The sequence below is a fragment of the Varanus komodoensis genome, unplaced genomic scaffold (genome assembly GCF_004798865.1).
Source record: "Varanus komodoensis strain SLA01 unplaced genomic scaffold, ASM479886v1 scaffold42, whole genome shotgun sequence".
NCBI lineage: Eukaryota > Metazoa > Chordata > Lepidosauria > Squamata > Varanidae > Varanus > Varanus komodoensis.
In genome coordinates this window covers 7,017,487-7,045,344 of record NW_025335972.1, presented here as the reverse complement: position 1 = coordinate 7,045,344, position 27,858 = coordinate 7,017,487, and the positions used below count along the sequence as shown (strand labels likewise).

Sequence of the window (27,858 nt, the reverse complement as noted above, 5' to 3'; positions counted from 1 at the left end):
GATTCTAGGTGTTTAAAATAATGCATGCCGTGGAGAAAGTAGAGATGGAGACATTTTTCTCCCTTTCCCATAACATTCAAACCTGGGGCATCCCATGAAGCTGATTGATGAGAAGTTTGGGAAAGATAAAAGGAAGTACTTTTTCACACAGAATATAGTTAAACTATGGAATCTGTTGCCATGGGAAGTGATGATGACCATCAACTTGGATGGCTTTAAAAGGCTATTGGAGAGATTCATGAGGGAGGAGACTATCTGCAGCTATTAGCCTTGCAGGCTATGTGGCGCTTCCTTTACCAGAGGTGGCATGCCTGCATACAATAGTCGCTGTGGAGCTCGGACAGGAGAAGGTCTTGCACCCATCCAGTTGAGGGATCCTATGAGAAGCTCATGTTCTTTTCTCTCACTTGAAATGTATTGTCCACTGTCCATCAATCTGAAATTTATTTTCAAGACTGGAAAAATCATCTGAATTTTTAAACTTCTTAATATTTGCCTGATGTTTCCATCCCCCAGTGTTTGGAAAATTCCAAAGGAAACATGACTCCTCAGCTGTGTTCTTGCTCTGAAAATTTAGCCAAATTGTTAAAAGAAGCTTTAGGTCTTCCAAGTATATGGCTCTCACACTCAACAAACAACATATAGCATTAGGATGATTTAGGAAACAACAAAGGAGAACTCACATTTTCAAGTTGCTTAAAGGAGTTTTCCAGCTGCTGCTGAGCCCTTCGGCCTTCTTGCAAGTGCTAGAAAGAGGAGGAGAGGTCAAGACAAAGCAAGCTTTCCTTAGAAATGTCCCAGAACTCCTGTCAGAACCCCAAACAGTGCAGACCTCCACCAAATATTTTCAAACCATGTGATGACAGAAGTACTTGAACAGAGAAAAAGCTACTTGTTGCAACCCCAGGGATCAATATGAAAGAGTTCTCTAGCACTCACCTGCTAGTTGGCTTCCTTTATATCAAAGCTGACTTGGCCTTAATATAGGCCCTAACACAACCATCTAATTTTCCTCATATTATCTATGGATACCTTTCTCAGAACACTGAAACTCCAAGAATGTCTACTGAAGAAAAACACTCACAACAGTTATCTTACAGTTGGATTCAGGCCTCTGTTTTTTTTAGAATAAGAGCTCTTTCAGGAGAAGTCTCAAATTAAAATACCTGATGTCACTTAATGTATACCTGTACTGATACTACAGTAATACCTATAAAATAAAGTGCCTTTATCCACTGGATGTACTGTACATGTAACCTCCTCTGTACGTTAATTTTGAAAAGCTGTATATAAATACTACAATGGGAAAAACTACATTAAAAAGTTTACTTTTGAAGTAAAGGGCAGAAGAGATAAGAAATTCCATTTCCAAACCCTGAATCAGAACGTTCTCTCTTCTGCCCCAAATTCATCCAATTTTAACTTTCTCCTAGGTAGCCAAGCCCTCAGTAATTCATAAGACAACATTGCTAAGGGAGAATACAGCAATAAAAAGGTAGTTTCTGCGAAGGGCCAGGAAGAAGAAGGTCCATTATCAGTTTTTGTGAAAGGCCATTATCAGTTCCAACAACCCATCAGGGAAAAAAAATCTCAGTAATTTTCTGGGTAGCTCCTGGAATTCCTGTCACACTGATAATGACTATTTGGTGGCACAGCTAGACTCCCCAATTAAGGGGAATCATCTCAGTTTGAATTCACTGAAGGACAAAATGACTTTGTACAATGATGCACAATAAAATCAGACTGAGTGTCAAACCGCACAAGATCTTGTGAGATCTGTGACCTTTCTCAAAAAATGTCTGATGCATATTACCTCCAGTATCATGGGCATTATGTCTCTTAACACCAGTTGCTAGGAAAAATGAGTGGGAGGGTACTGTTATGCTCATGCCCCTTGTGGACTTTTCAGAGGCATCCTGGCTGACCAATCCTTGCATCCTATGAGAAACAGGATGCTAGATTAGATAGGGCTTTTGTCTGAACCAGTCCAATCCCTTCTATGTCCTTAATTGGAATCAGTTCACTAGGTCGGAGTAGTTTACCAATTTTCTCTCCTGCTTCAGCTCCTGTGAGTACTTGGCAAGCTCCACACAGATCCGCGTCAGAAGGTTCTCAGCTACTATCTCCCGCTGCCCTGCAAAGTCATTCAGCTCTTTCACCACCTGAAGGAAGGCCTGGTATTGGCAGAACCTGCATGGGTGATTAAAGGTAGGAAGTTATGGCTGACAGTCAGTCAGAAAAAATTAGGGCCACCCAATGCATTGCTAACATTGACACACCACCAGAAGTACTAGCTGTTAACTAGAAAAATGAGGCAACAACACCTATTACTCAGTGAGATACCTAGTAGAGTTACCTTACCAAGAGTGATATTTTATCCCCTATAGCAGGGGATATATTACCCCCAAAAACTGGCCTTTGGGAGGGGATCCTGTTCTCTGGAGGTTCCCAGAAGGCCCTGCCCCGCTTCCTCCCAGCCACTGACTATTGGGTGGTTTCTTGGCTTGTGTATTTTTCCCTATTCTAAAAGGCTGAAATGCCTCTCCTAAGGCTTAACAGTTGGCAGTAAGAACATCTCTTCTTGCCACGTCTTTTTACTGTATTTTAAGCAATTTTAAATTAATCCTAAATACTTTTAACATTGGTGTGTTATGCTATTTGTATTGTATTTTATTGTTTTGTTTTACAAATTGCTGTAAATTGCCCAGAGAACTTAGGCTGTGGGGCAGTATAGAAATGAAATAAATAACAATAATAATTTTAAAAACTTAAACGTACTGAAATTTTTGGTGTGAATTTCTGCTCCCATTTCTGCCTACCACTGAAATGAGACAAAATCTTCTTCAAAATGGAGTATGGCCTTGGACTGAAAATGATTCAACAGCCCTCTCCTGCAGTCACTAAAGCCTGGTCCTTCAGCAATTGTACCACCATGCTTGGCCATCACATATTTTGAACATGATCTGCATAACTGTGCAGATATTTTCCTCCAGAACATGTAAATTTGCATTTATTGTGCTGAGTTAATTATATATTTAAATGGCACATGTTTTGAGAACTGTTTTCTTGCTGTATGATTCAACATTTGAATAGTCCTTGACTGAAACAAATTCATTCAGCATTTGAGTTTTAGTGTTTAATTATTTATTAAAAAGGGGGTTACAAATCAGACTCTTAAGGCTTAAAGCCTACAGAAATGTATTCAATTTTAATGCAGTCAAGAAACAGTGTTTGGTCTATAGCCTTCCCTTTCATACTCACTGATATCAAATCTTTCATTATCAAACTCAGCCATAAATTACACAATTCTCATTGTGAAAATGTTTGCTCTCTGTTAGAGTGCTGGAGGCTGACTAACCTCCAAGGGTCTAAGGCTCAGAGGAACAATTAGCTCCCATCAAAAGGCTGTTATAAGCATTTCTTTGCAAATGTATAATTCCAGACTCCAAGCACTTACGGCCAGGAGGATAGCTGGAGGTGCATGGTGAGCCCACTTAGATATGGTGTTACTTGTTTCTGGATACATTTATTAAATTTAGCACGTGATAGATGACAGAGTGATAGAGCGCTATCAAGATTTACTGCTGATCTTGCTCTAAAAGTACAAGACAGGCAACATCTCATTCTTTTTCACAACCACCTTGCAACAACAGGCATCATTACCCTTATTTTAGAGACAGAAAACCTAAGTCATGTCACATCAACTTCATTCATTCATTCATTCATTCATTTGTTCAACTTGCATTCCACAGTTAATTAGTCCCAAGGATTCCTAAATAGATTACAAAGAATGTTCATGAATCAGAGTCCACTTTGCTATGTACATGAAGTGGTCACCATTACCAACAGGGATATATGCCTATCTTGAGTAGTGAGAGAAGAAAATATTCTACAAAGTGGGTATGAAAAATCAAACAATGTAAGACATAGCACTTGAAGTGCACAATGCAGAACATGAAGGATTACAAACTAAAAACACTATAGGATCTTCAGTTGTGGGAATGAGAATTTGAAATCATTTCAAAATAAGAAAAAATAGAAAATAATTTATGCAATGGCTTTGGTTTAATTTTTTTAGGAGACTGATCTAAAAAAAACCTTAATCAGTAGGCTCTTCCACTGCATTATTTAATCTCTGCCTTGATAAAAATGAATAAAAATTGTAATGTGAAAAAACAAACAAACAAAATTGCAGAGATCATATGGAGCTGCACACAGACTTCCTATTAATTTAGAGATCACAGTGTTTGCTGTAGATAAGATGCAGGACAACTGGTAAGTTATAAGACTCCAGTCCTCCATGGCAGCTGCCAATTTTGCCCTCAAAACCCTCTAGAAAAACACTGCACCGAGAACGTGGAGGAAGGAAAATGGTGGTTGTGCCATTGAGAATGGAGTTCAAATGCTACTTTTGCCTGTGACAATAAGCAAAATAAAGGGTCCATTGTTGTTGTTGCTGTGTCAAAAAAGAAAAAAGTTCTCCTTACCACTGCTGGAAGTAAGCCCTCCTCTTTTCAGGAACTCAAATTCTCTCCATAATAGTACCCAAATGATATTTTTCAGCTATTTTTGTTTCATCCCTAGTCTGAACAGATGGTGACTAACCAAGAAAGGGAATCATGCTGGATAAATCAAATAAAATGTCAACTCAGGCTGCAGCAACAGTGCAAAAAAGGCAAATTGCATGCTCTGGATCATTAGGAAGGTACTGTAAAGAAGATAGCTACTACTCTAATGCCTTACTTTATTAAAAAATATGTATGGCATGGAGAAAATTGCTCAAGAAATTCTCCTGAAAATGCTTTCTCTTCTATACTATTAACAGTCATCCAATGACTGAATTGACTTCCAAAGACAGTACTTTACATAATTTATTAACAGAAAGCACTGCAACAAAATGATTCCATGGACACCAACGCAGATGACCCCATTCACTGGTATGCTATTTTAGAATATGGGATGCAGCCAATATGTTCAAATTCACAGGAAAGTGAAGAACATCTTACTGGTAAGTATTTTGTTTCATACAGAGACGGCCCAGGTTTGCTTTATTTTAGAATGATATATTCCAACCTTTTTCCATAACAATGTCAGACTGTGTGCTTGTTTACTGTGATTTTATGACAGCTTTGGTATGCTATTTTAGATTTTATGGATGGTTTTCTATCTTTCATGGGTGCAGTTTCAAAATCATTCAACTGCTATACTTAGCTTACTTCTCTATCATAATTTTGTATATAAAACAAAGCAACATACACAAAAGAGTGCAATATACAAGTACCATTGATGATATTCAAGTACTTCCCGACAGTTAGGACCCCGGGGATATGGAATGGGCTTCCACGGGAGGTGGTTGAGGCCCCATTGGTGAGGGTGTTCGAGGATAGGCTAGACATGCACATGGTGGGCATGTCGTGAGTGGAGCTGGGAGTCAGACTAGATGGCCCAGGGGACCCCTTCTGACTCACTCTGTTTGTTTTCCATGAAACATTCTTCCAGACAAGCAGCCATTGGTGGCAAATACACACTGTAAGATCAGCAGTGAAAGTATACTCCTGAAGAACTGGTTACTTTTTTGTAGCAAGCTGGCCATTTCCAGGATTTGAAGCCTGGAAACTGCTCAAGACACTGAGCCATCCTAAAGGTTTCCCAGTATGATTCAAGAGACAAACCTGTATGATGCAAACCAAGCAATACTTACTTTGATTCTGGGTCTTCTCGCGCAGTCCTCTTGGGAAGATTCTTTTTTACAAGGTTTCTGCCAATGAGCAAGACAGAGAAAAATAAATGAGCATTCATTGAATTTGAAGTAGAGCATCAAATGAAACCTTCGCCATGTGATGAAACTTTTGTTGCTACCTTGCAATGTGGGTGGAAAATTTTCCAGTGCTACATTTTTCCATGGAAATTTTTCTATACCACATATATCCGTATTTATCCATAGTCATCAAGGCTGTTGTGCTGAGACCAACTATGTTAGATGGGTTAAATATAGGATATAAATTTAAGATGTAAGTTATTCTATGCCAGTGCTCTGTTGCCCATGGGGGGATTGAAAAATAAGGCATGACAATCCCTTCCTGTCCTGGAGGGACAGTTGGCTCCTGGCTGTGTCAGGACCAGCCTTATACATGGTATATTTGCCCACTTGAGTATTTGCCCTTTTCAACAAAAAAATAGAGGGAAATTGAAACCAGTGATTACTGCTTGTTTCACTTTTCTCTGAAAAGCGCTTCTTTTTTTCTCAAGCTAAAGATGTCTGAAGTGCTTGCATAAGTTTTGTTAGTTATCTACTGTTTGTGGTTACTATATATACCAGCATATAGGACAACCCTTGAAATCAGAAATGTGAGGCAAAAACTGGGGGTAGACTTATACCCCAGGTGAAAATATTTCATCATATTCTTCATTAAAAAGGGAAAGATAATAAAGACCATTGTACTTACAAGCTCCTTTTTATTAACAGTATTAAAAAAAACTTCTCACCGATGCCAGGGAAGCTTGTCTGGTGCCTGCCCCACCCTCGCACGGCTGTCCGTACAGAGACACAGTGCTGCCTACATGGGCCTCCTCCCCCCTCCCCCCATGGCCATTCATGGCGTTGGCACTGGCCATCCTCCCTGACAGACCACAGCCAGCCCCCCCGTGGGCTGTCACTGGCCTCCAACTTTAAAAAACCTTGTTGAGTGAAATTGGAAAAAGAACATGACTATTAGCTAGCATACAGTAATGTGACATTAAGAGAATCCAGAAGCTTCTGCCTGACAAATATCCATATAGAAGAGCCCCCTGAAACAGAAAAAAGAAAGGAAAAACTGGAGGTCATCTTTTACACCTTACATATGAGAAACACCAGAAAAGCAGGCCAAAATATCAACCTCATCTTATACACTGGTAAAAATGGTACTTTGAATGAAGTCACAATGCAAAAACACAATAACAGCTTCTTGTGAAAGGAACTGGAAGCTCAGTCAAGACAAAACAGAAGCATAGACTAAGAAGCACACTGGTAAGTTTGTTTCTATTTCGCAAAATCTCTTGCTTCTGGACAATCAACTATAAATACAAGCAGTAAAGACAAAATATGGTAAGTTGCATGCATCCAAAGACTCGCATCCATCCTTTAAGGAATAGAATATTCAGCTAGTTGTTCTGAATCAGATTTTTCTGAACTTGAAATGGAATCAAGAAGCAATCCAGAGAGTGAATGAAGCTGAAGGTGCTACAGTTATGTTAGTTAAAAAAAAAAAATCAACCATTGATGTAAAATATATCAGATACACCTCTTTTGGGGTATACATCCTAAAACTAATGTGTTCTTTCAAGTGCAAACATTTTTATTAAACATAAACAAACATCTTAGGGAGGTATATGCTACTGCCTTTATATTTTTACAAATATGCCAATAAAAATAATTTTTAATTGCATTTATATACCACCCCAACAGCCCCCAGGGCTCTCTGGGCAGTTTACAAACATTAAGGCCCCATATACAAACAATAAAGTACCCAAATAAAACATGAAATGCCAAAAACAATAATAATAATATTAAGTTTGTTTTTCTGGGAGTCAGAGAACGTTCTGAAGGAACAGAGATGCAGGCTAGAGCTATGCCTAGATCATGTGCAGAGGAAGGGGGAAGAACCTCTACCAAAAAGCTCTACTTAGCTCCAGAATGTTCCAAATACTGTTCTGAACTGGCATATTAAACTATATGTGCAAGTTAGAGAGGCCATGAAGAATTACCAGATGCTAAAGAAAGGACCCCCTCTTCATGAATCTTCACTGGAGAAGGAAAAGGCAACCCACTCCAGTACCCTTGCCATGAAAACCACATGGACAGTACCAAAAGGCAAAAAGATATGATGCCAGAAGATGAGCTCCTCAGGTCGGAAGGTGTCCAATGTGCTCCTGGGGAAGAGCAGAGGGCTAGTACTAGTAGTGACTGTGTCAAAGCTGAAATGACACTCAGTTGTGGATGTATCTGGTGGTGAAAGGAGAGTCTGATGCTGTAAAGATCTATACTCCATAGGAACCTGGAATGTAAGATCCATGAATAAAGGTAAGCTGGACGTGGTCAAACATGAGGTGTCAAGACTGAACATCGACATCTTAGGAATCAGTGAACTAAAATGGACAGGAATGGGTGAATTTAATTCAGATGACCATCAGGTATACTACTGTGGGCAAGAATCCCTCAGAAGAAATGGAGCAGCCTTCATAGTTAATAAAAGAGTAGGAAAAGCAGTACTGGGATACAATCTCCAAAATGACAGAATGATCTCAGTTCAAATCCGAGGCAAACCATTCAGCATCACAGTAGTCCAAGTCTATGTCCCAACCACTGATGCTGAAGAGGCTGAAGTTGACCGGTTCTATGAAGGCCTACAACACCTTCTAGAATTTACACCAAAAAATGATGTCCTTATCATCATGGGGGATTGGAATGCTAAAGTAGGAAGCCAAAAGATAACCGGAGTAACAGGCAAGTTTGGCCTTGGAGTACAAAATGAAGCAGGGCACAGGCTGGTAGAATTTTGTTAAGAGAACACGCTGGTCATAGCAAACACTCTTTTCCAACAACCCAAGAGACGACTCTACACATGGACATCACCAGACGGTCAACACAGAAATCAGACTGACTATGTGCTCTGCAGCCAAAGATGGAGAAGCTCTATACAGTCAGTAAAAACTAGACCAGGAGCTGACTGTGGCTCAGATCATGAGATTCTCGTTACAAAATTTAGGATTAAATTGGAGAAAGTAGGGAAAAGCAACAGGCCACTCAGGTGTGGTACAGTGGTTAAAAGCGTGGGACTGGGACTCAGGCGATCCAGGTTCTAGTCCCCGCTCAGCCGTGGAGCCAACTGGGTGACTTTAGGCCAGTCATAGACTCTCAGCCCAACCTACCTCACGGGGTTGTTGTTGTGGGGATAAGATGGAGAAGGAGAATGATGTAAGCTGCCTTGAGCCCTTTGTAGGAAAAGGCAGGATATAAATAGAAAAATAAATAAATAAATAAATCATATCCCTGATGAATATACAGTAGAAGTGACAAACAGATTTAAGGAATTAGATCTGATAGACAGAGTGCCTGAAGAGCTATGGACGGAGGTTCAAAACATCGTACAAGAGGTAGCAACTAAAACCATCTCAAAGAAAAAGAAATGCAAGAAAGCAAAATGTCAAAATGTCTGAGGAAGCTTTACAAATATCTGAGGAAAGAAGGGAAGCGAAAGGCAAGGGAGAAACAGAAAGATACACCCAATTTCCCTATTTGCCCTCCCGCCCCCTGAGATCGGCAACAGAAGCCTTCCTCCAGGAACCCTTTGTGAAAGACGTTAGGAGACAGAGTACCCGGAGGAGGGCCTTCTCTGCAGTTGTGCACCGTCTATGGAATGCACTCCCCAGAGAGGTCTGCCTGGCGCCGTCATTATATGTTTTTTGGTACCAGGTTAAGACCTTTTTATTTAATCAATATTTAATAAGTTTTAATATTGAATTTTATTATTGTATTTTATTAATTGCAGCCAGAGTGGGTTGTCAATTTATTTATGCTGCTATCCGTCCAGAGACGTTAGTAATTGGACGGCATACAAATTTTATAAATAAATAAATTGAATGCAGAATTCCAGAAAATAGCTAGAAGACATAAGAAGGCCTTCTTAAATGAACAGTGTAAAGAAATAGAAGAAAACAATAGAAAAGGAAGGACCAGAGATCTCTTCAAGAAAATTGGAGATATGAAGGGAACGTTTCATGTGAAGATGGGCATGATAATGGACCAAAATGGCAGGGACCTAACAGAGGCAGGGGAGATTAAAAACAGGTGGCAAGATTACACAGAAGAACTATACAAGAAAGAGCTTAACGTCCCTGATAACCATGAGGGGGTGGTCACTGACCTCGAGCCAGACATCCTGGAATGTGAAGTCAAATGGGCCTTAGGAAGTCTGAGCAACAACAAAGCTAGTAGAGAATACAGTATTCCAGTCGAGCTATTCAAAATCCTAAAAGATGATGCAGTTAAAGTGCTACACTCAATATGCCAGCAAATTTGGAAAACTCAACAGTGGCCACAGGATTGGAAAAGGTCAGTTTACATCCCAGTTCAAAAGAAGGGCAATGCCAAAGAATGTTCAAACTACCGCACCATTGCACTCATTTCACATGCGAGCAGAGTTATACTCAAAATCCTACAAGCTAGGCTCCAGTAGTATGTGGACCGAGAACTACCAAAAGTACAGGCAGGGTTTTGAAGAGGCAGAGGAACTAGAGCTCAAATTGCCAACATACGCTTGATCATGGAGAAAGCTAGGGAGTTCCAGAGAAACATCTACTTCTGCTTCATTGACTATGCTAAAGCCTTTGATTGTGTGGATCACAACAAATTGTGGCAAGTTCTTAAAGAGATGGGAGTACCAGACCATCTTAAATGCCTCTTGAGAAACCTATATGCAGGTCAAGAAGCAGCAGTGAGAACTGAACACGGAACCACTGATTGATTCAAAATTGAGAAAGGCTGTATACTGTCGCCCTGCCTATTTAACTTATATGCAGAGCACATCATGAGAAAGGTGGGCCTAGATGAATCACCAGTTGAAATTAAGATTGCTGGGAGAAATATCGACAACCTCAGATATGCAGATGATACCACTCTAATGGCAGAAAGTGAAGAGGAACTAAAGAGTCTCTTGATGGGGGTAAAAGAGGAGAGTGCAAAAGTTGGCTTGAAACTCAACATGAAGAAAACTAAGATCATGGCATCCAGTCCCTCACTTCCCGGCAAATAGATGGGGAAGAAATGGAGGTAGTGACAGATTTTATTTTCCTGGGATCCAAGATCACTGCAGACGAGGACTGCAGCCAAGAAATTAAAAGACGCCTGCTCCTTGGGAAGAAAGCTATGGCAAATCTAAAAAGCAGAGACATCAACCTGCCAAGAAAAGTGCATATAAGTCAAGGCTATGGTTTTCCCAGTTGTAATGTATGGCTGTGAATGCAGGACCATAAGGAAGGCTGAGCGCCGAAGAATTGAGGCCATTGAATTGTGGTGCTGGAGGAGACTCCTGCGAGTCCCTTGGACTGCAAGGAGATCAAACCAGTCAGTCCTAGAGGAGATCAACCCTGACTGCTCTTTAGAAGGCCAGATACTGAAGATGAAACTCAAAATACTTTGGCCACCTAATGAGAAGGAAGGGCTCACTGGAGAGAAGACCCTAATGCTGGGAACAATTGACTGCGAAAGAAGAAGGGGCCGGCAGTGAATGAGGTGGCTAGATGGAGTCACTGAAGCAGTTGGCGTGAGCGTAAGTAGACTCCGAGGGGATAGCGGAGGACAGGAAGGCCTGGAGGAATGTTGTCCATGGGGTTGCAATGGGTCAGATGTGACTTCGCAACTAGCAACAACAACAAAAAGAAAGGACCAGGTGCATGGTACCTTCTATCAATGATAGCAGTGAAACAAATATAAAGAATCACGTAAAAGGACAAAGAAAAAACAAAGAAAAGCCCTCACAAACACAAAGCTGGTACACACAATATTTGCATCTCAGAAATTCAGGGAAGGGGCAAAACAAAACTATATGAAGTCATCCTGGGAAGAAGAAATCTCTTGCCCTTACAAACAGGGCCTGACATTTTTGCCATCCTGGATCGGACATGACTTTGCAACTAGCAACAACAACAACAAGTCCTCAGAGACTTCTTGTCCCATGGCTTACACAGACTTTTTGTCTTCCTGTCACCTGCTCAATCAAGTTTCTGAAATAAACAGCCCTACAAAACCATTTATCCAGGCAAATGTGAGAAGCAACAGTTCCCCTTTCAACTTTGAAAATATCTAACATCAGTCTCCAGCTTATGTAGATGTTCGTAACATAGCCTATCCAAGAAAAGCAAGACAGCATTTGAAACAGCCAGAAGAGTACAGGTTTCAATCAATCCCAAGTCTAACAAATAGTATATAAAAGAATAAGGAGATTCCAGGCAGAGTCATTGACTTTCTGAGTACGTAACTGAGCTCGACTTCTCTCTTCCCAGGCATTTGTGCATGACAAATATATGTTTGTTATGTTTCACCCAAGAAACCTGGGGAATGGCACAACTGCAGTTCCTTGTGAGGAAATTATGACTGAGAGACCAATTTATGCTTGCAGTGTTACCACATCCATGGTCTCATGGGAATCTACGCATAATGCTCATTTTCTATTTGCACCAACAAATTAATTTCTATCCTTTCAGATATCAAATAAGCAGTAAGCTTGCACTGTAGCCAGACAAACATCCAATGCCATTATAATAATTCCAGAAAAAGAACAACAGGAGAAAGGCAATTGCCGTGCATACGCGTTTAGTTCTTTGATGGGCTTATGGAGTTAGAATGGGAGGTTGATGTGCAAAGAAATACAGCTTTAGGTGGAAAGTTGGACTGCATTTTTTTAGTTCTTTGCAACTCTAGGACTTAAGACAAGAGAGAATGTTTTAAAAGGCTAGGGCCAGGTAAATAATCCATGGATCTTTCCAGTGAGTCAAAAATGGAAAGAACATCACAGGTGGAAAGAGAAATCAAAGTAAACTGCTGTGGAGCAAGCCGAGTTATCTGCAGTTCTAGGAGCAAAACTAGCTATATGGCTTTGACCTAGATCAACCTAGCAGAAATAGCACTAAAGAATTCTAGAAGCTGAGCAGGTGAAGCGGTGGGAGGACAGCAGAGACCTCAGAGGCATCTATTCCCAGTACTGAGTAGCCTTTCACTTCCCAATAAAGAGCAGTTTTCAGCCAACAGAAGGATTGTGGGGGAGGAATAGGAGTCTCAGCTGAAGAACTCAGCGAAAGGACAGAAGGACTTGAATAGGTTGTAGGAATGCCACCGTTTCTTGACTTTTCTTGGACTTCCTGAAAAGGGCCTCTCTCAGGACATAGCCTCTGGATTCCCTACAGAGACTCCTGGAACAAACGATATCAAACCGTGTGGGGAGACCAGGATCACTAACTGCCAGCTGCAGCTGCACTTGTACCACCACCTGCATACCTACCTCAGCTGCTTTGCATATGCCTGCTCAATTTCTATCCGCTCCTTCACAAACTTGACGTATTTGTCCACCAGGTCCAGGCCCCACTGAGTGTGGCGCTCGATTGTGTCAAATTGATCCTGAAGTGGGAGAAGGGAAAAGCATTATCAGAGCTAAAAGTGACAATTCCTATATTTGGCCCAAGTGAGTGACACAGAGAAGCCTATCTCTCTCTCAGACTGTAAACCCATATCTGCCTTGGAGGGCCAATACAGAGCTTAGAGGGCCCTAGGGGGCCTAGAACCAATATAGAGGGACTTAAGGTCAAGATAGCAGAATGTCAGTTTAATACATAAATAAATACTGGACCACTTCGGGCTGCAAGTGAGGGCTCACATAATTTCCTGCACAGAGAAAACAAGCATGTTTTAAATCTGCTATAGTATTTTAATTCTTTGCACTGCTGCTAGGTTTCATTTCAGTATTTATGTTTATTTTATACTGTAGTTTTAAACTTTTACATTATACTGTGTTGCATTTTATAATTTTAATTGCTGTGAACTGTTTACAGAGCCTTGGCTACTAGGCAATATTTAAAAAGCCACAATTTTTTTAAAGTATTAAGAAGTATTTTCTTTAACATGCTATTTTTCTCTATAAAAGGGATTTTTTCATACAGGAAGAACAAGTCAATAATGGGGGTTCCCATCCACAGTCTGAAGTGGTACAGCCCAGACACTTGCTTGCCTACTCAACAAGAATTAGCCTGTCAGTGCAGTGTGGAGCAGGCGTGTACTGGGGCTTGCACGTTCCACAGCAAAACGGGCAGTAAGACTTAGCTAGAGAATCATGATCTATCTTTTTAGTTCAGTGCCTGCACTTCTTCAAGTAGACTGACATGGTCCTGAGCAGATGCATACAGGGTTTGCCAGTCATGTAGTTCTGTCCCAGAAACCTGCATGAGTGCACTCATACTGCTTCATTTAAACTTTGAACTTTAGCATATAACAGTTGGGCTTCTGGAGGTGGAAAGAGTTCGCTTTCCTCAACATACAAGGCAAAATCTACTGGGCAGCTCTCCTGCACAGGACCCTCTGAAGTGAATGAAGTTGAGCAACCAGAGCACCTCTTTCTACAGCTGTCCTGGACTATGAAGAGGAAGGCAGAGTGCGAGCATCTGCCTGCCTTCTCAACATGCAACCCACACCACAATTCAAATCAGTTCTATTTCAGATATGAAATTTTCCTGGAGTCTGTGCTTCATCATGAATGACAGACTGGTATCTTTTGTGAACTATGCTTTTCAAAAGCAGCTTTCAGAGCAGCCAGTTCTACACAGGGCCATGTCCTTTCACTTCCCAGTTTATGTGGAGGAAGCAGCACTGGACACATTACTCAGACACAAGCTACAGCACTGAGACTGGTGCTGTGCATATGAAGGGAGTCTGCCTTCTGGAGTAGAATAAAAGGGAAATGTCTCCTTCCCACAACCATTTTACAAGCTACTATCGGCTAGTAGCCTGCAGCTACTTAATTTAAGAAGGTCATGTGTATGGTTAAAGAGGTCTGGAAAAGGCTCCTAGTGCTATCTGGCCTTTTAAAATATGCACATTGCATTAAAACCTGCACAGACACCACAAACGGGTTTCATGCACAAAACTTAGCAAGAGCTACAACACTCTTGCGGAAAGTATATGACTTGCATATTCTTGTTAAATAGTTATCAGAGGCATGTGTGTGTTCACCTCCACTATCCTCTACCATTGGGCAAACCACAGATTTCTTTCATGTCAGTCACCTTGGATTCAACTGATGAAAGAATACTTTGAACAGGAATTGCTGGTTTCCCAAAGCAATTAGCAAGCCTCATTGACTGCTTTTACTTCTGCCAAATAACTCCTCTCTTGTAATTCCACCAAAGGTTTCCACAAAGGTTTCATCAGAAGAGCAAGCTGCTACCTGTACCATAAACTACTTATTTTTAAGTGTAAAGACAAAATATTGTTTAAAGCAACAGTTATGAACTTCAGTATGCTGTTTTGTGGATACATTACCAATATAAAAAATAAACGAAGTTATATGAACATAGCCTTATGGAATCAGACCTTGGGTCAATTTAACTAATTATTAAGGTAAAGGTTTCCCCTTGCCATTAAGTCCAGTCATGCCTGACTCTAGGGGGCGGTGCTCATCTCCATTTCCTAGCCAAGGGAGCCAGCGTTTGTCCGCAGTCTCCGTGGTCATGTGGCCGGCATGACTAAACACCGAGGTGCACGGAACGCTGTTACCTTCCCACCAAAGTGCTACCTTTTTATCTACTTGCATTTGCATACTTTTGAACTGCAAGGTTGGCAGGAACTGGGACAGAGTACGGGAGCTCACCCCGTTGTGCAGATTTGAACTGGCGACCTTTCAATCAACCAGCCCAGCGGCTCAGCCATTTAAACCACTGCACCACCTGCAGTCCCAAGTAATTATTACTTGCATGAAAATCATGGAGGGGTCCATGCAAAGTTTCCTCAGTCCTTTCCAGAAGTGTTTAAAATATGATACTGGTTTGACTGTTTTTTATAGCTGGACCTCTGCAACCATTTTAAATTTGTGTTTTATTTGTCAGTGGACATGTTATCTTGCCTGCTTTTGTTTTAACAAAATAGTACGAGAAGATGGGCAAGCAACTAGCATGTTAAGAAGAGCCAGACCAATCCATGGCATTTATGTCTCCTGGGATGTTTTGGTTTCATTTGGTATCATTTCTCAGCACATGTCTACAGCAGTTGCCAGAACAAGTAACTGCTTACTTGAGGCATCATAGGTGCCTCAAGTAAGCTTCAATACTTTGTGAATTATAACATGGACAAGGCTATCACTGGTAGTTTTCATAGCTGAACAAGGAGGGCCTGCACAGGCTTAAAAAACACTTTAAGTTATCAGGCACCATTACCACATTTTTAAGGAAACACCCTTTCATAAGGCTGAAGAAGAAAACACACTCTCAATACAGACGTCAAGGCTTGCAATTGGGATTTCCCCCCAACTCAGAGTCCAGCACAGCCAGTTTGCCATTTTTCACATCCTCAGAAGGGCAGCCTATTTTAGATACCTATGAGAAGCTGGGGTATATTTAGGGAAGCTTTCCAGCACAGTGACCAAGTGTTTTTCATTTTAATGCCTGCATGCTAGGGATGGGAAGAAAAATATGTACTGTTTCAAAATCACTCTCTGTATATTGCATATATAACTATTTAGTGTTATGCTGCTAAAACTGAGTTGTAGCCCATGGCATAATTAGAACACTTGCCTTAATTCCACAGCAAGCCACACATTCGGGCTAGGTTCTAAATGTGGATTACACACATTCTATTATTCTGGGAAGTCCACTCTTCCTTGCCATGATGCCCTTTAGAGGTTTCAGACAATTCTCAGGATTTCTGACCACTAGCCACGGTGGCTGGGGTTAATGGAAACTGCAGTAAGCTTGTGTCCTCTGGATTTTTTGGACTGCAGGTTTCATCATGTCATGAGCAGTATCTTTATCTGAGTTATACATGAAAACATTCATGAAATAAATTACCTCTGACTAGTGGCCATGCTGATCTGTGTTCTGTGTCTTGCCCCGTTTGTTTGTTTGTTTGTTTATTATTTTGTAAGCCAGCCACTAATCCATTTAGATTCTCTAGACAGCTTACAGTAAAATACTAAAGACAACAATAAAACCAATTAAAATCACAAAACAAAATTAAAAACAAATCATAATTTGACCAACTAAGCATAACAACAGCTGTCAAAAATAGATAACAATTTAAAACTGTCCTTGCAAATATTCAGAGAAAAGAAATGCCTTCTGCTGATGCTGAAATGAAAACAAAGTTGGTGCCCTGCAAATTTCTTTGGGAAGCCTGTTCCACAGTTGAGGAGCAGCAACTAAAAAGGCTCTTCTTCTATTTACCATTCCCTTTATCTCCTTAAGGGACAGCTTTTTTAAAAGGACCTCCTGCCCAGATCTTAATGGGCAGGTAGGTATATATGAGAACAGACAGTCCTTTTGCTAGCCAGGTACTAAGGCATGGGTCCTCAAACTACTGCACAGATATGCTGTTTTCTGTGGTAGCCTCATGTTTCCCTCACACACTTTTATACTGAATGCTCCAAATATCAACAACAAACACCAGCCTTCTGTTATATAATAGCCACTTCCAGCTAAAGAGGAATGCTTAACAGTGAGGGAATATTTGGCCAATATGAAAGAAACAATTCTAGCAAAAGCCAGGGTGAATCATTTTAATGACTTCCATGCCATTTCCCTGAGTAATTTCATTACTTCAACCATGGCTCTGTCTGTAATACCAAAACATTCCATGAAAATACCCAAGCATAAGGCAGATTCTAATGGCCACCTTAAAAATAGAGTCCAACACCAGCACAGCACCAGCACCAGCACCAGCACCTTACAAGCAGTGAGAGGAATTTCATTGGTAAAGACAGGACAAGGGTTGATTATCATCACCAGGAGTTTTGTGCACAATTGCCAACAAAAGGATCTACCACAATGCCTCATTCCATCAATTTCAGTTGAAAGCACATTACATAGCATTGCAGTATAAGAGTACTTCCATTAAGAGAGCTTTCCTTCAAAAGGTAGAATAACAATTTCTCCTATGCAGGCTATGGACTTCGGTATAACACGTCCAGTACACATTACAGAGCTTCAGGCAAGTCATCAAGGTCCTTGCTAGCTGTTGTTTCTTTCAAGCATCTCCCTTAACAAGGCTGAAGTTGAAAGAGAAAGAAGCTACATCTGTGGCAGCTCCCCTCTCATAGTGGCCTTTAACTTTCCACCACTGCTGCAGAAATGTTTAATACTACCACTGCACTTTAATACTACTTAATAGGGATGGGAGGAAAATTCTGTTTTTGTCAAGCATTTTAAAATAAGCCATCCTATTGCATTCTCTAGATTAATATGCAGATTAGAACACAGTTATCGTTGAGACTGTGTACACCCCAAAGATGTGTAATGTAATTCTTAGTTCAAACATCATGTACAAAAATGTGCATATTATGGCAGATTGTGTATGAATATAAACATGGATTTTCATGTAGTTAAAAAGTTGCAGAGTGATGCAGGAACGGAATGGAATGGATTTATAATGGAATACACATAAAACTGGCTTGAACCAGAAACAGATTGATTCATCTGTTTCTGTTGTTTACCACAGATTTTTTTTTTCTTTTAAAGATAAAGGAAGGAGACCGGAAGAAGGAAAAGGTCAGCCATTCTTGCTCAGGGGGTTAGACACACTAAACAGGAACTCAAGGAATTTGGGCAAAGTCACTTACTTATCTACATGCAAATAGCAAGCAAACCTTCAGAAAGAAATGTTGTAGTTGGTTGGTACATAGATGGACATCACAAATCTGTGTAAAATAAAAAGGGCTAATCTATGTGAAATAAATAAAAAGAATGGTTTGAAGCTGCAATCCTAAAATAGTTACTAGAGAGCAAGTCCCTGGGAAAATAAGCATATTTAATAACATATGTCAAATGCTTCTCAATTACTCCCAGTGCCTTTGGGAATGGGGTAGCAGAATATTGCCATCACATTTGTCATATTTCTCTGTTTAAGAGGTCTTGTTACAGAATGATACAGTAAGATGATAATATGTTAGAAAATCAAACATTAAGGGCTCTGAAACATCCCAGTGGGGACTAGGTCAAACCCAATTCAGTCACCAAGACGCTTACTAAAAATCAAATTCTCTATAAAATGACAACACTTTCTCTCCTTTTTCTTTTTTTAAAGTTTCTGCGCTGTTGGAACAATGACATGGAGCCAACAACTCATCACGGAAATCAAAATCAGGATCAATTCTCTGAATATGGCCTTCATACAAGTAGAAAAACAATCTTAGTCATAAAATGTGTAACTTATCATAAGACAGAGGATACAATGTGATCTTCCAAAAATAAAGTAAAACTGACTTTGCAGACACCAGGGTCAAAATGTTAAGATATTAAGAGTACTTTTCTTGTTTTTAAACCCACATCCTAGGTTTAACAGAGCTGAAACACAGCCACACTTTGGACAGAGAGAACAAGTCAATACTTGGCTCTGGAATAACTTTGGTCCCAAGGCATTTAAAATGCTTTTGGAAGGTTTTCAGACCATACAGGCTCCTGCAAAAGCTCCAAGAAGATGCTAGAACCATAGGAACAAGGATGTGGTCTTTGTCCAAGTAGCAGGAAAGGTAAAAGAAGTAACTGTGAGTTTTACCAAACAACAGGTTTCAATTGGTCACCAAGACTTAAAAAAATATTTGTACACACGCTTCGAGGCTTGAAGTTTTCTAATCTCTTTGAAATCTTGTCCAAGTTAAGGGAATTGTGGATCAGCAGAAGCCAGTCAGTTTGGAACTGGAATTGTAGTGTACAGTGCTTTCTTTCTGTTCCTTATGGTTTGCAGTAGAGAATAGGACATTTTTAGGAAACTCAACTTACACTTAAAAAGAAAGTACGTTTCTAGTCCTCATGGTAGCAGAGGGAAATCTGAAGCATGCTTAGTGTCTTATTTACAGTTGCCTTCTGGTGTTGCCAGGGTGGTGAACGCTATCTGCAGTGGTTAAGTCAGATGTGTAGGGCTTTATTCAGGATTGGCAATGGCACTGTGGTGCATCTCAGGGTTGAGGCAACGGCCATCTTTATGGCTCTTGCCTTTTTGTGAGTTTTTTCATCTTTGCAATTTCTGTGCTGTGGTCTGGAACTGGCAGGGCATCTGAGGCAGGACTTGCAGCTGCAGTGGGTAATGTGGAGGAAGATGCTGAAATGGAGGTGCATCCAGCTGGCTGAAGAAAGCTGGGCCCCTGGAGAGACTCACTCCACAATTTGGCCTTCAGTTGGTTTGCCCAATGTTTCCTCAGCTATTTGGTGAAGATCTGGCAATGGAAACTGGCCTCCTCCACATGGTTCTCTCCCAAGCAGAAATGGCCATCAATCAGGGGCAGTTTGCTGCTGCAGCTGAAGCCATGCCTAAATGGAGGTTTGGGCACCACTGTGTGGCAGAAAAACTGGAGATAAGAAGAGGATGAGGATAGAGAGGGAGACTGAAAATGGGATTGATAGATTTTTGGAATTTTTATTTTTATAGGGAGGAAAAAATTGGAGAAAGGTTGTGGAAAAGGAAAAAAAGGAAAGAAGGGAAAGATTCTTCAGCAGAGACTAGAAGAAAGGAAGTCATAATCAGAAATAAGTAGATACCTACAGAGAGCAGGGAGCAACTTCCCAATGTACGCAAAGAATCAAAGAACTGAGGATCAGGTAGGAGCCTCTCCTTCACAACTGGATGTGGCTGAGGGAGGGGTTCCTGCCAAGTAAAATCTTAGCTATGGAATCTTCCTGAATAAGCTCCATGTGTGCACAGAGCCCATGCGCGATGCAGAGAGACCACGAAGAACTCAAGATACTGCTCAACAGTTCTGAAGAAAGCAAAAGTGCTTGGGGGTGTCTAAGATACATTTAGTTCCAGAAACAATCAAAGCAATATTTTAATGGAATAATTTTTAATGGAAATGTAACTTTTGGGTTCTAAATCTCCCCTTTCTTCAGGACTACAGCACTGTCCCCAAACTAATAAGTAGGCCTGGAACAGGGTGCTAGACCAAGTGAAAAGCATCCCAGAACCAAGTGAAGCATTTCAAGAACATCTCAAGACCACATGAAGACCAAGTATCTCAAACAGTGTGTAGCTTGCCTTGCATCATAAGAAAATGAAGAACCAGCTTGATTTCCCTCACAGGGAGAAATTAAATATGATGCCTGCTGGTCACCTACAAAGTAGATGGGAGTTGGTGTGGTTTTTGTTTTGTTTTTACATACCAAAGTGCACATACAAAGGGAACTAAACTCTTCTCCTTCATCTCCTTGCATTTCATCACTTCAGGGACTCTTACCCAACCCAGTTTGGTTCCCATATTCAAAGCAAGCTAGGCCAGGGAGAAGAGGACCTGAAGTGAGCAAGCACATAGAAATGGAGAAGTATTTGTTTTATTTCAATGTTTTTACTTATTTCTATTAATTTCAGTCTGCTCTTCAGCTAAAAAGGCTCCTAGAATGGCTTACAAAAGTTCAGCTCTCTCCATTCATGCATCTCTTCTAATCTGTATCTTGCTCACAGCCAGATTTAATATTTTTTATAACTGCACTGGATTTATATCCTACTTTTCTTCCTCTTGTGAAGAACCCAAGCTCTATACATCCTCTTTACAAAGCTCTATTTTATCCTTACAACAGCAACCCTGTGAGATAGGCTAGGCTGACAGGGAATGATTGGGTCAAAATCACCCAGTGAGTTTCATGGCCTGGTGGGGACTAGAACCAGGATCTCCCAGATCCCCAGTCCAATCATCATACCACATTGGCTTTCTCAGGTTTAGATGTAAACAGGACAGACACAAGAACAGATGTGGCCCTTGCCTGTATGTGTCAAGCTATTAACAGTTTGGAAGTTGCTGTGTCTCCACATGGTGTTCTCTATGCCTGATGTGAGAGATAAAGAAGCTAAGTGGAGAGCCAAAAACCTAACAAGTGGAAGATGAGCAGGAAGAAATACACCATAGCAATGGGAGACATTACAAGTCTAGTGAGGTCTGGCTGAAAACCAAATTTAAACACAAATTCAAATTCAAAGACATCAAGGAGGGGTCCCTGAATAGTAAACAAGTTTTAGCCTTTGGTGACCCTTTGCCCATAGAACAGAAGCTGCACTGGCTCCATAGCAAGCATAAAACAGGTGCTAAGAATTGTTTTCTTTTTCCAGCCTACAGGACACAGGAATGGCATTTTCCTTCCATTTCCCTTTTAGCCATCACTGCATTTCAGTTTAATAAAGCTTCCACACTAAAAAGATTCCTGCGTCACAGAATCTGCTATTGCAACATTCTGATTGCACTGAAGGATTAGTTTGCTAACAACAAATGAGTCAATAACAGCCAAGCCATTCTCTCAATGCTCACAGCCTCTTGCAACCTCCACCCAGAAAATGCTTTCCCGCCCAACCCCAACACACTGTTGAGGCACATTCATGCTCACTTTCAGAAAAGCCGGAGGCCACTGTCAGGACAAAATGAACAAAAGCTTTGCCATAATGTGGCTGCTAAAAGCCTGACACTGTAAGAACAGCTTTAGAGTTAAGATCAGATTCTTATCAGATCAAAGAATCCATGTCACAAGTCTGGCTCCCCAGCACACCTTGGAGATGTGACTTCCTGCCTATCCTTATGCGGAGACATTCTCAGATCCCTTTAATCCCTTTTGTTCTATTCTAATGTGCCTTTTATCATACTGTGATGCTCCACCCCTCCTCCAAACTGTATGAAATGGACAGGTTATAAAAACTTATTGTACAGACTCCATCTTTGTAGTCCCCTTAGGGACTGTCTATATGCTGTATGCATTTCCTGCAAGTCTGAATAAACTGTAAATGTTCTTTTGATTGTACACCCTGAGTGAACTCTCAAAAGGTGGTTTTGACAACACCTTCCCAGGGCAAGTAGGGCAAAGTTTTGGCAGGTTCAGGTGTCAGTGGCAAACAGTAATGACAGATATTCTTCCCTCTTGCCATCAAATGAAATACAGATGGCCATTTGTCAAGCAGCAGAAGAATTCTTTTGGGTCGACTCACCAGTTTGACTTTTCAACAAAAGGACTATTGTTATTGCTGAACTAAAAGGTGGACAGGTTCAAGGCCAAACAGTTCCATGTCAGTAATGACAGATAAGCTCAAGTGCAAAGGTTTCCTCCTCAAGAACAGTGAAAAGCTTTTGAAAATAACTGCCTAATAGAAAAGGTCCAAACAGCCTAGGGTTGCTTTCTGAACAGGTTGCTTGTTGCAGTACTACCACTCAAAAGCCACTGCTGTTCCATCTTTCCCTCCTTGATTTATTTTTTGTGGGAAGAAGACAGGCAGATGTAGTGGCGGGAAAACATGGAAGGCAACATGCGGCCAGCCCCACCCATAACATTCCATGAATGAGGCAGGGCAACTGGACAATAACAGCCTCATATCAGAACACCTAGACGGCTTTCTTCAGTCTGCCTGCTACTAGCCTTCCTAGAGGTTGCTTCAGGACTATATGCAGTACAAAGGCCAGGATAACAAATGGCTATTCAACACTTGCAAGAACTCCCAGCAATGGAGAACAAAAAGGAGAAATCAAAGGAAAATAGCTAGCTAGAGCCTTGATTGACCAGGTCTTTTCCGCTGCAATTGCTCAAGAGGAAAAGCCTTCCACTTGGGCATTGTTCAGCCTTGTTAAAATTCAGTATGTTTTTCAAAATATTTAATCCACTTCAATTGGTCTGATTCACTGAAGTACTTCAAGAATACACTTTATTAAAATAATTCTGCTTAAGAATAGCTGCCAACAGACAAATACAATCTGAATCATCTTTTTGTAAGCATTCCTGAGACGTTTATCAGGAAGGACAAGATAAAAATGTTTTAAATTAATAAATAAATACAGCATCTTTTTAAGTAAGACCAATATATTCTTCATCATGCATACAGAGGGACCAGCAAAGAGAAATGTGGACTCTATTAGGGTACCTGCAAGGCTATGGCAGAATCGAGCTTTTTCACCAGGAACTTTCGGGCTCATGCGCATTACAGCAGCTCTCATTAACACACCACAGTAAGCTGGTCCATCACAACTATACCATTTCCTAGGATTTTCTTTGTAAGGGGAAATGGAAGAGACTGAAAGCAGAGAGGGAATGCTGGGGGTTCTTTTCAAATAGCAAGGCAATGAACTGAGCTTAATACATCAGCTTAATGGGTTTACCAGCTCATACAACTAAAGGGCATTAGATACACCAGCTGATGGCACAACATTATGCTTTGAAGTATAAAAACTCAAAAAAGTCACCAAGAACAATCTGTTACTTCCAAGGAACTGGACATCTGGCAGGAAGGATGGCTGCTTGGCTGGCCGATGAATGAAGGCCTGGCTGACAGCGTGTCCTGAACTGAGATCCTCCCAGAGCTCAGATCCTATGGGGGGATTACAAAAGGAAATGCCGATCCTCCCACTCACAGCAACATTAGGAAAAAAACAACTGGGGGATGTTTACTGAGAATAAACCCTATTACAGAGGCCTATAAACAGAATGCAGTCAGCAACAGAGGACAGACAAAGAACATACAACTAAAGAGAGCTGAAAGCCAGCTAGGCGAGGCACTTTGTCCAGGAATCAAAACAAAGGTGCTCACTGATAACTAACGGATAGGACACTACAGAATAGGTTTCTCAAATCTGGTGTTCCCCAGATGTTTGGGACTAGCTCCCAGCATTCCTGGCCATTGGCCATGCTGGCTAGGAAGCTGAAGTCCAAAACATCTGGAGTCAGCTGCTGCAGAGTAAGAAATGTACATACATGAACTACACTGTATGGGATCATAATCCATCTTGCTTACCTTGCTTACATCAGGTCTCTAAGACCGCAGGCAGAGATCTTCACTGGAAATGGCAGGGAGTGAACCTGGGACCTCATACATGCAAAATATGCACTCTTCCCCTACCTCCCTGCATGACTAGCTGGGAAGCATCATGACTGCAGAACAAGCTAGTCAAGTGGCTGGTTTATGATCTACTTCAAGCAACCCATTGTTCCCACAGCTTCCCACCTGTAACATGAAACTAATTACTAGTCTACCTTATTTTAGATGCTGGCAGCGTATGTCCTCCAGATTTTTAAGCTCCTTCAGCCCTAGCACAGATAATGGTGACAGATTGTGCGAGGCATTAGTCAAAACATCAGGTGGGCTACAATTGTTTCACTCCTGTCTGACATAGCTGTCAAAATGTTTGTGAAAATGATGTATCTGCAGGCCAATAAATACATGAAATATGCTATGAGTACAAATAAGGTAGTAGAAGCCGCTCAAAAAAGGACCACAAGGCAACAGGACAGAACTTGGCAAGAACTAAAGACAAAGCCAAACAATGGCAATTCTCAGCTAGAGCTCTGCCCATGATCACACCAGATAATGAGCAGACTCTGTGCCCTCACCTGGTCAGACAGCTTTGAGCATCCAACTAAGGCAACCTTCCTCAGCCAGGTGCCCTCCAGCTGCTTTGCACTACAACTCCCAGCATTCCTGATCATTGTCCATGCCAGCTGCAGCTGATGGAAGCTGAACTGCAGAACACCTGGGAGGCAGATGGAAGTTGTACAAGGCTGATCTAAGGCAATACTGTATACCCTATGCCAAATCACACTGCTGAAACAGTGAATGTCAAATTCAGCTCTCCCCACTCTCCTGTAACCAAGTTCCACAATGCAGAAGTCACTCCATGAGTAGCAGTATGCTTTTTTCAATCCCTATAGGCCTCATAAATAAGATAACTCAATGTAACCAGTGATGAGGGACAGAAATTTTTCCCATGGACATCTCATTTCTAAAAATGTATTGTTTTATAAAATTTAATTAGTGACATAATAGACTGAACATTACTTTAACAGCTATTTTAAAGCTGTGATTAATTTTTTCAGGTGACTATCCCTAGAAAGTCTGCATATGTAATGAATATAAAAACATAGTTCTATAGGCATGTTAAAATGTTAGGAGAACTGAGCAGATTTTTCTCCTTTATATTTAAACAAGGAAGAAAATGCTGAATTGTCACGGTTTAAACTATGTCAAAATACTCAAAAAGAAATTATTTTCAAGTAAATAATAAACTTTTAAATCATAGTCAGTGCACTTAATTGAATTTTCCTAATCAAACATTTCAGTTCAAATACTTTACGTATTAACACTCCCTGAGAGTTATACAATGTGAAAAATTATGTGGCATTTTAAAATGCTTATAAAGTCAAATATTGTAAATCAGATATTGATAAATTTAGGACAGAGGTAGGCAACTGAGTGTCCTCCAAAGGTTTTGGACTACAACTCTCATCTCCAGCCAGCAGATCCAGCAGGAAGGGATAATGGGAACTCTAGTCCATAACAGCTGAAGGTTGCTTATACCTGAGTGCATGAGAAATAAATTCCAGGAAACCTGAATTACATATGAGAACAAAAGAATGCACTCTGCGTGGAATCCCAGCATAGATATATTCATAAACAGGAGAACCATGGTCAGTTCTCTCATATTAAAACATGAAAACAGTTGGGCATTTCTCTTGAGGCAGAATTCAAACTGATGGTGGGAGACAGCCCTCACCCATTACAAAATTTCACAAGTCTTACAAACATGAACACAAGTACTTGTTTTCCTGCTAAATCACACAAAGCTATTCATCTAGACTAGCATTCCCATCTCTAATTTGACCAGCCAAATTTCCCTTGAAAACTCTCAAACAGAACATGGTCCTGTTTGCTCCCAAACAAAATTATTCAAAATTATACTGACTGCTAATTCAAAGGCAACTTATAGCAAATTCTGAATCTGCTACTACCAAGAGGCAGGAAACTATTTTATCCTTTACTCTTTATGTAAGCAGCAATGGATGGGCTGCAAATGCCAGTCACGACTGCTCCAACAGCACAAACATTCTCAAATGGTTGCCCCAGAGGGAACAACAAAGCCAAACATGATTTGAGATAACTTCCGCATTACTGCAAAGCATGCTAGACAGCAGCTCAGTTATCCAGTGTGGCTGGGCCAGTGGAATGTGCTGCATTGGACCAGGCAATCAATATTTGATGCTTGTTCTCAGAACATTTTATTAACTACTATTGTAAAAGAAGTTATGGGCTTTCTGTTTAGGTATGCTGATACTAATGCAAGCCAGTGGCACATCCTGCTGGCTTACTAAAAGCCCTTATGTTCTATCTAAGTAATTCCATGTTTATCTTTCAATTGGACCCACATTGTTCAACTAATTGAATGACTCCTCTTCACAAAAAATGGCAGATTTCAACGACGTTAGCTGCAAACCTTGCCCTCCATAGCAGCACAGAAAATATGCAGCCAAACCTAAAACATCCCCCATCTCTTTATTTGCACAGGAAAAAGACAGAGCAGTACAGAAGAGCCTCCTTTCATCACTGTGGTCACAAAAAGTTATTGTGGCAGATTTGAGAAAAGCAGAGATTGTCCTGGCTTAGATCCCACTCAGATAATTAAACTTTGATTCTCCCTCCATTGTCCTCTGTTATAGCAAGAGCAACACTGATTAATATACACAGCAAGACTGCTCAGGGCAAAGCTTTTGGGGAATCGATCTCAACTGAAAGCCAACATTGGCCTTTACTTACAAACACAGTAGAGACAGAATTGGTTGCCAGTGACCACAGGAGTTCACAGACTACCTAACCCTGTGCTGATCACCTTAAACACTCCTCAGTAATCTCTTCTTGACACTGTAGCTGTAATCTTTTCATAACAACCACCATTATTCCTAGTCACAAATAGAAACATAGAAACAGAGCAAGTCAGAAGGGGTCTCCCAGGCCAACTAGTCTGACCCCCAGCTCCACTCATGACATGCCTACCACATGCAGCAACTTAATCTCCAAATCACAGTTAGGAAGGGTATCCCCTAAACTGCAGGAAAGCAAAAGAGGGTCACATAAGTATGATGAAGAGACAATGGGGAATCCCTAATTCATGTGTCAACTCAGTTTTGAACTTATGAGGAAGGCTTCAGAGGGTTTTTAATATGAATTGAGATAACATAATGCATAATGCTTGTCAACAAATATATCCATCTACTCTATTTGCAATAAGCTATGGTAAGATATTCGTTAGGCTGGGTACGGCTTTGTTATAAAAAGGCAACTTCATCTGCGGTGCATCTATTCCCATGCTGATGCTGGCACTCCCTCCCAATGAATATGAA

At 40.8% G+C, this 27,858-nt stretch overlaps 1 protein-coding gene across 2 annotated transcripts in view; it reads right to left on the bottom strand.

The window, feature by feature from the left end:
* The window catches only part of TRIP10 (thyroid hormone receptor interactor 10), an 89,054-nt gene that overhangs the window by 28,873 nt on the left and 32,323 nt on the right, over window positions 1-27,858 (bottom strand). For both annotated transcript variants that reach the window (XM_044443401.1, XM_044443400.1), the window contains exons 2-5: window positions 13,038-13,153; window positions 5,702-5,758; window positions 2,043-2,190; window positions 684-746 (exon numbers count right to left, since the gene is read on the bottom strand). In XM_044443401.1, the coding sequence (XP_044299336.1) occupies window positions 684-746; window positions 2,043-2,190; window positions 5,702-5,758; window positions 13,038-13,153 (384 nt within the window). The remainder of the gene's footprint in view (window positions 1-683; window positions 747-2,042; window positions 2,191-5,701; window positions 5,759-13,037; window positions 13,154-27,858) is intronic.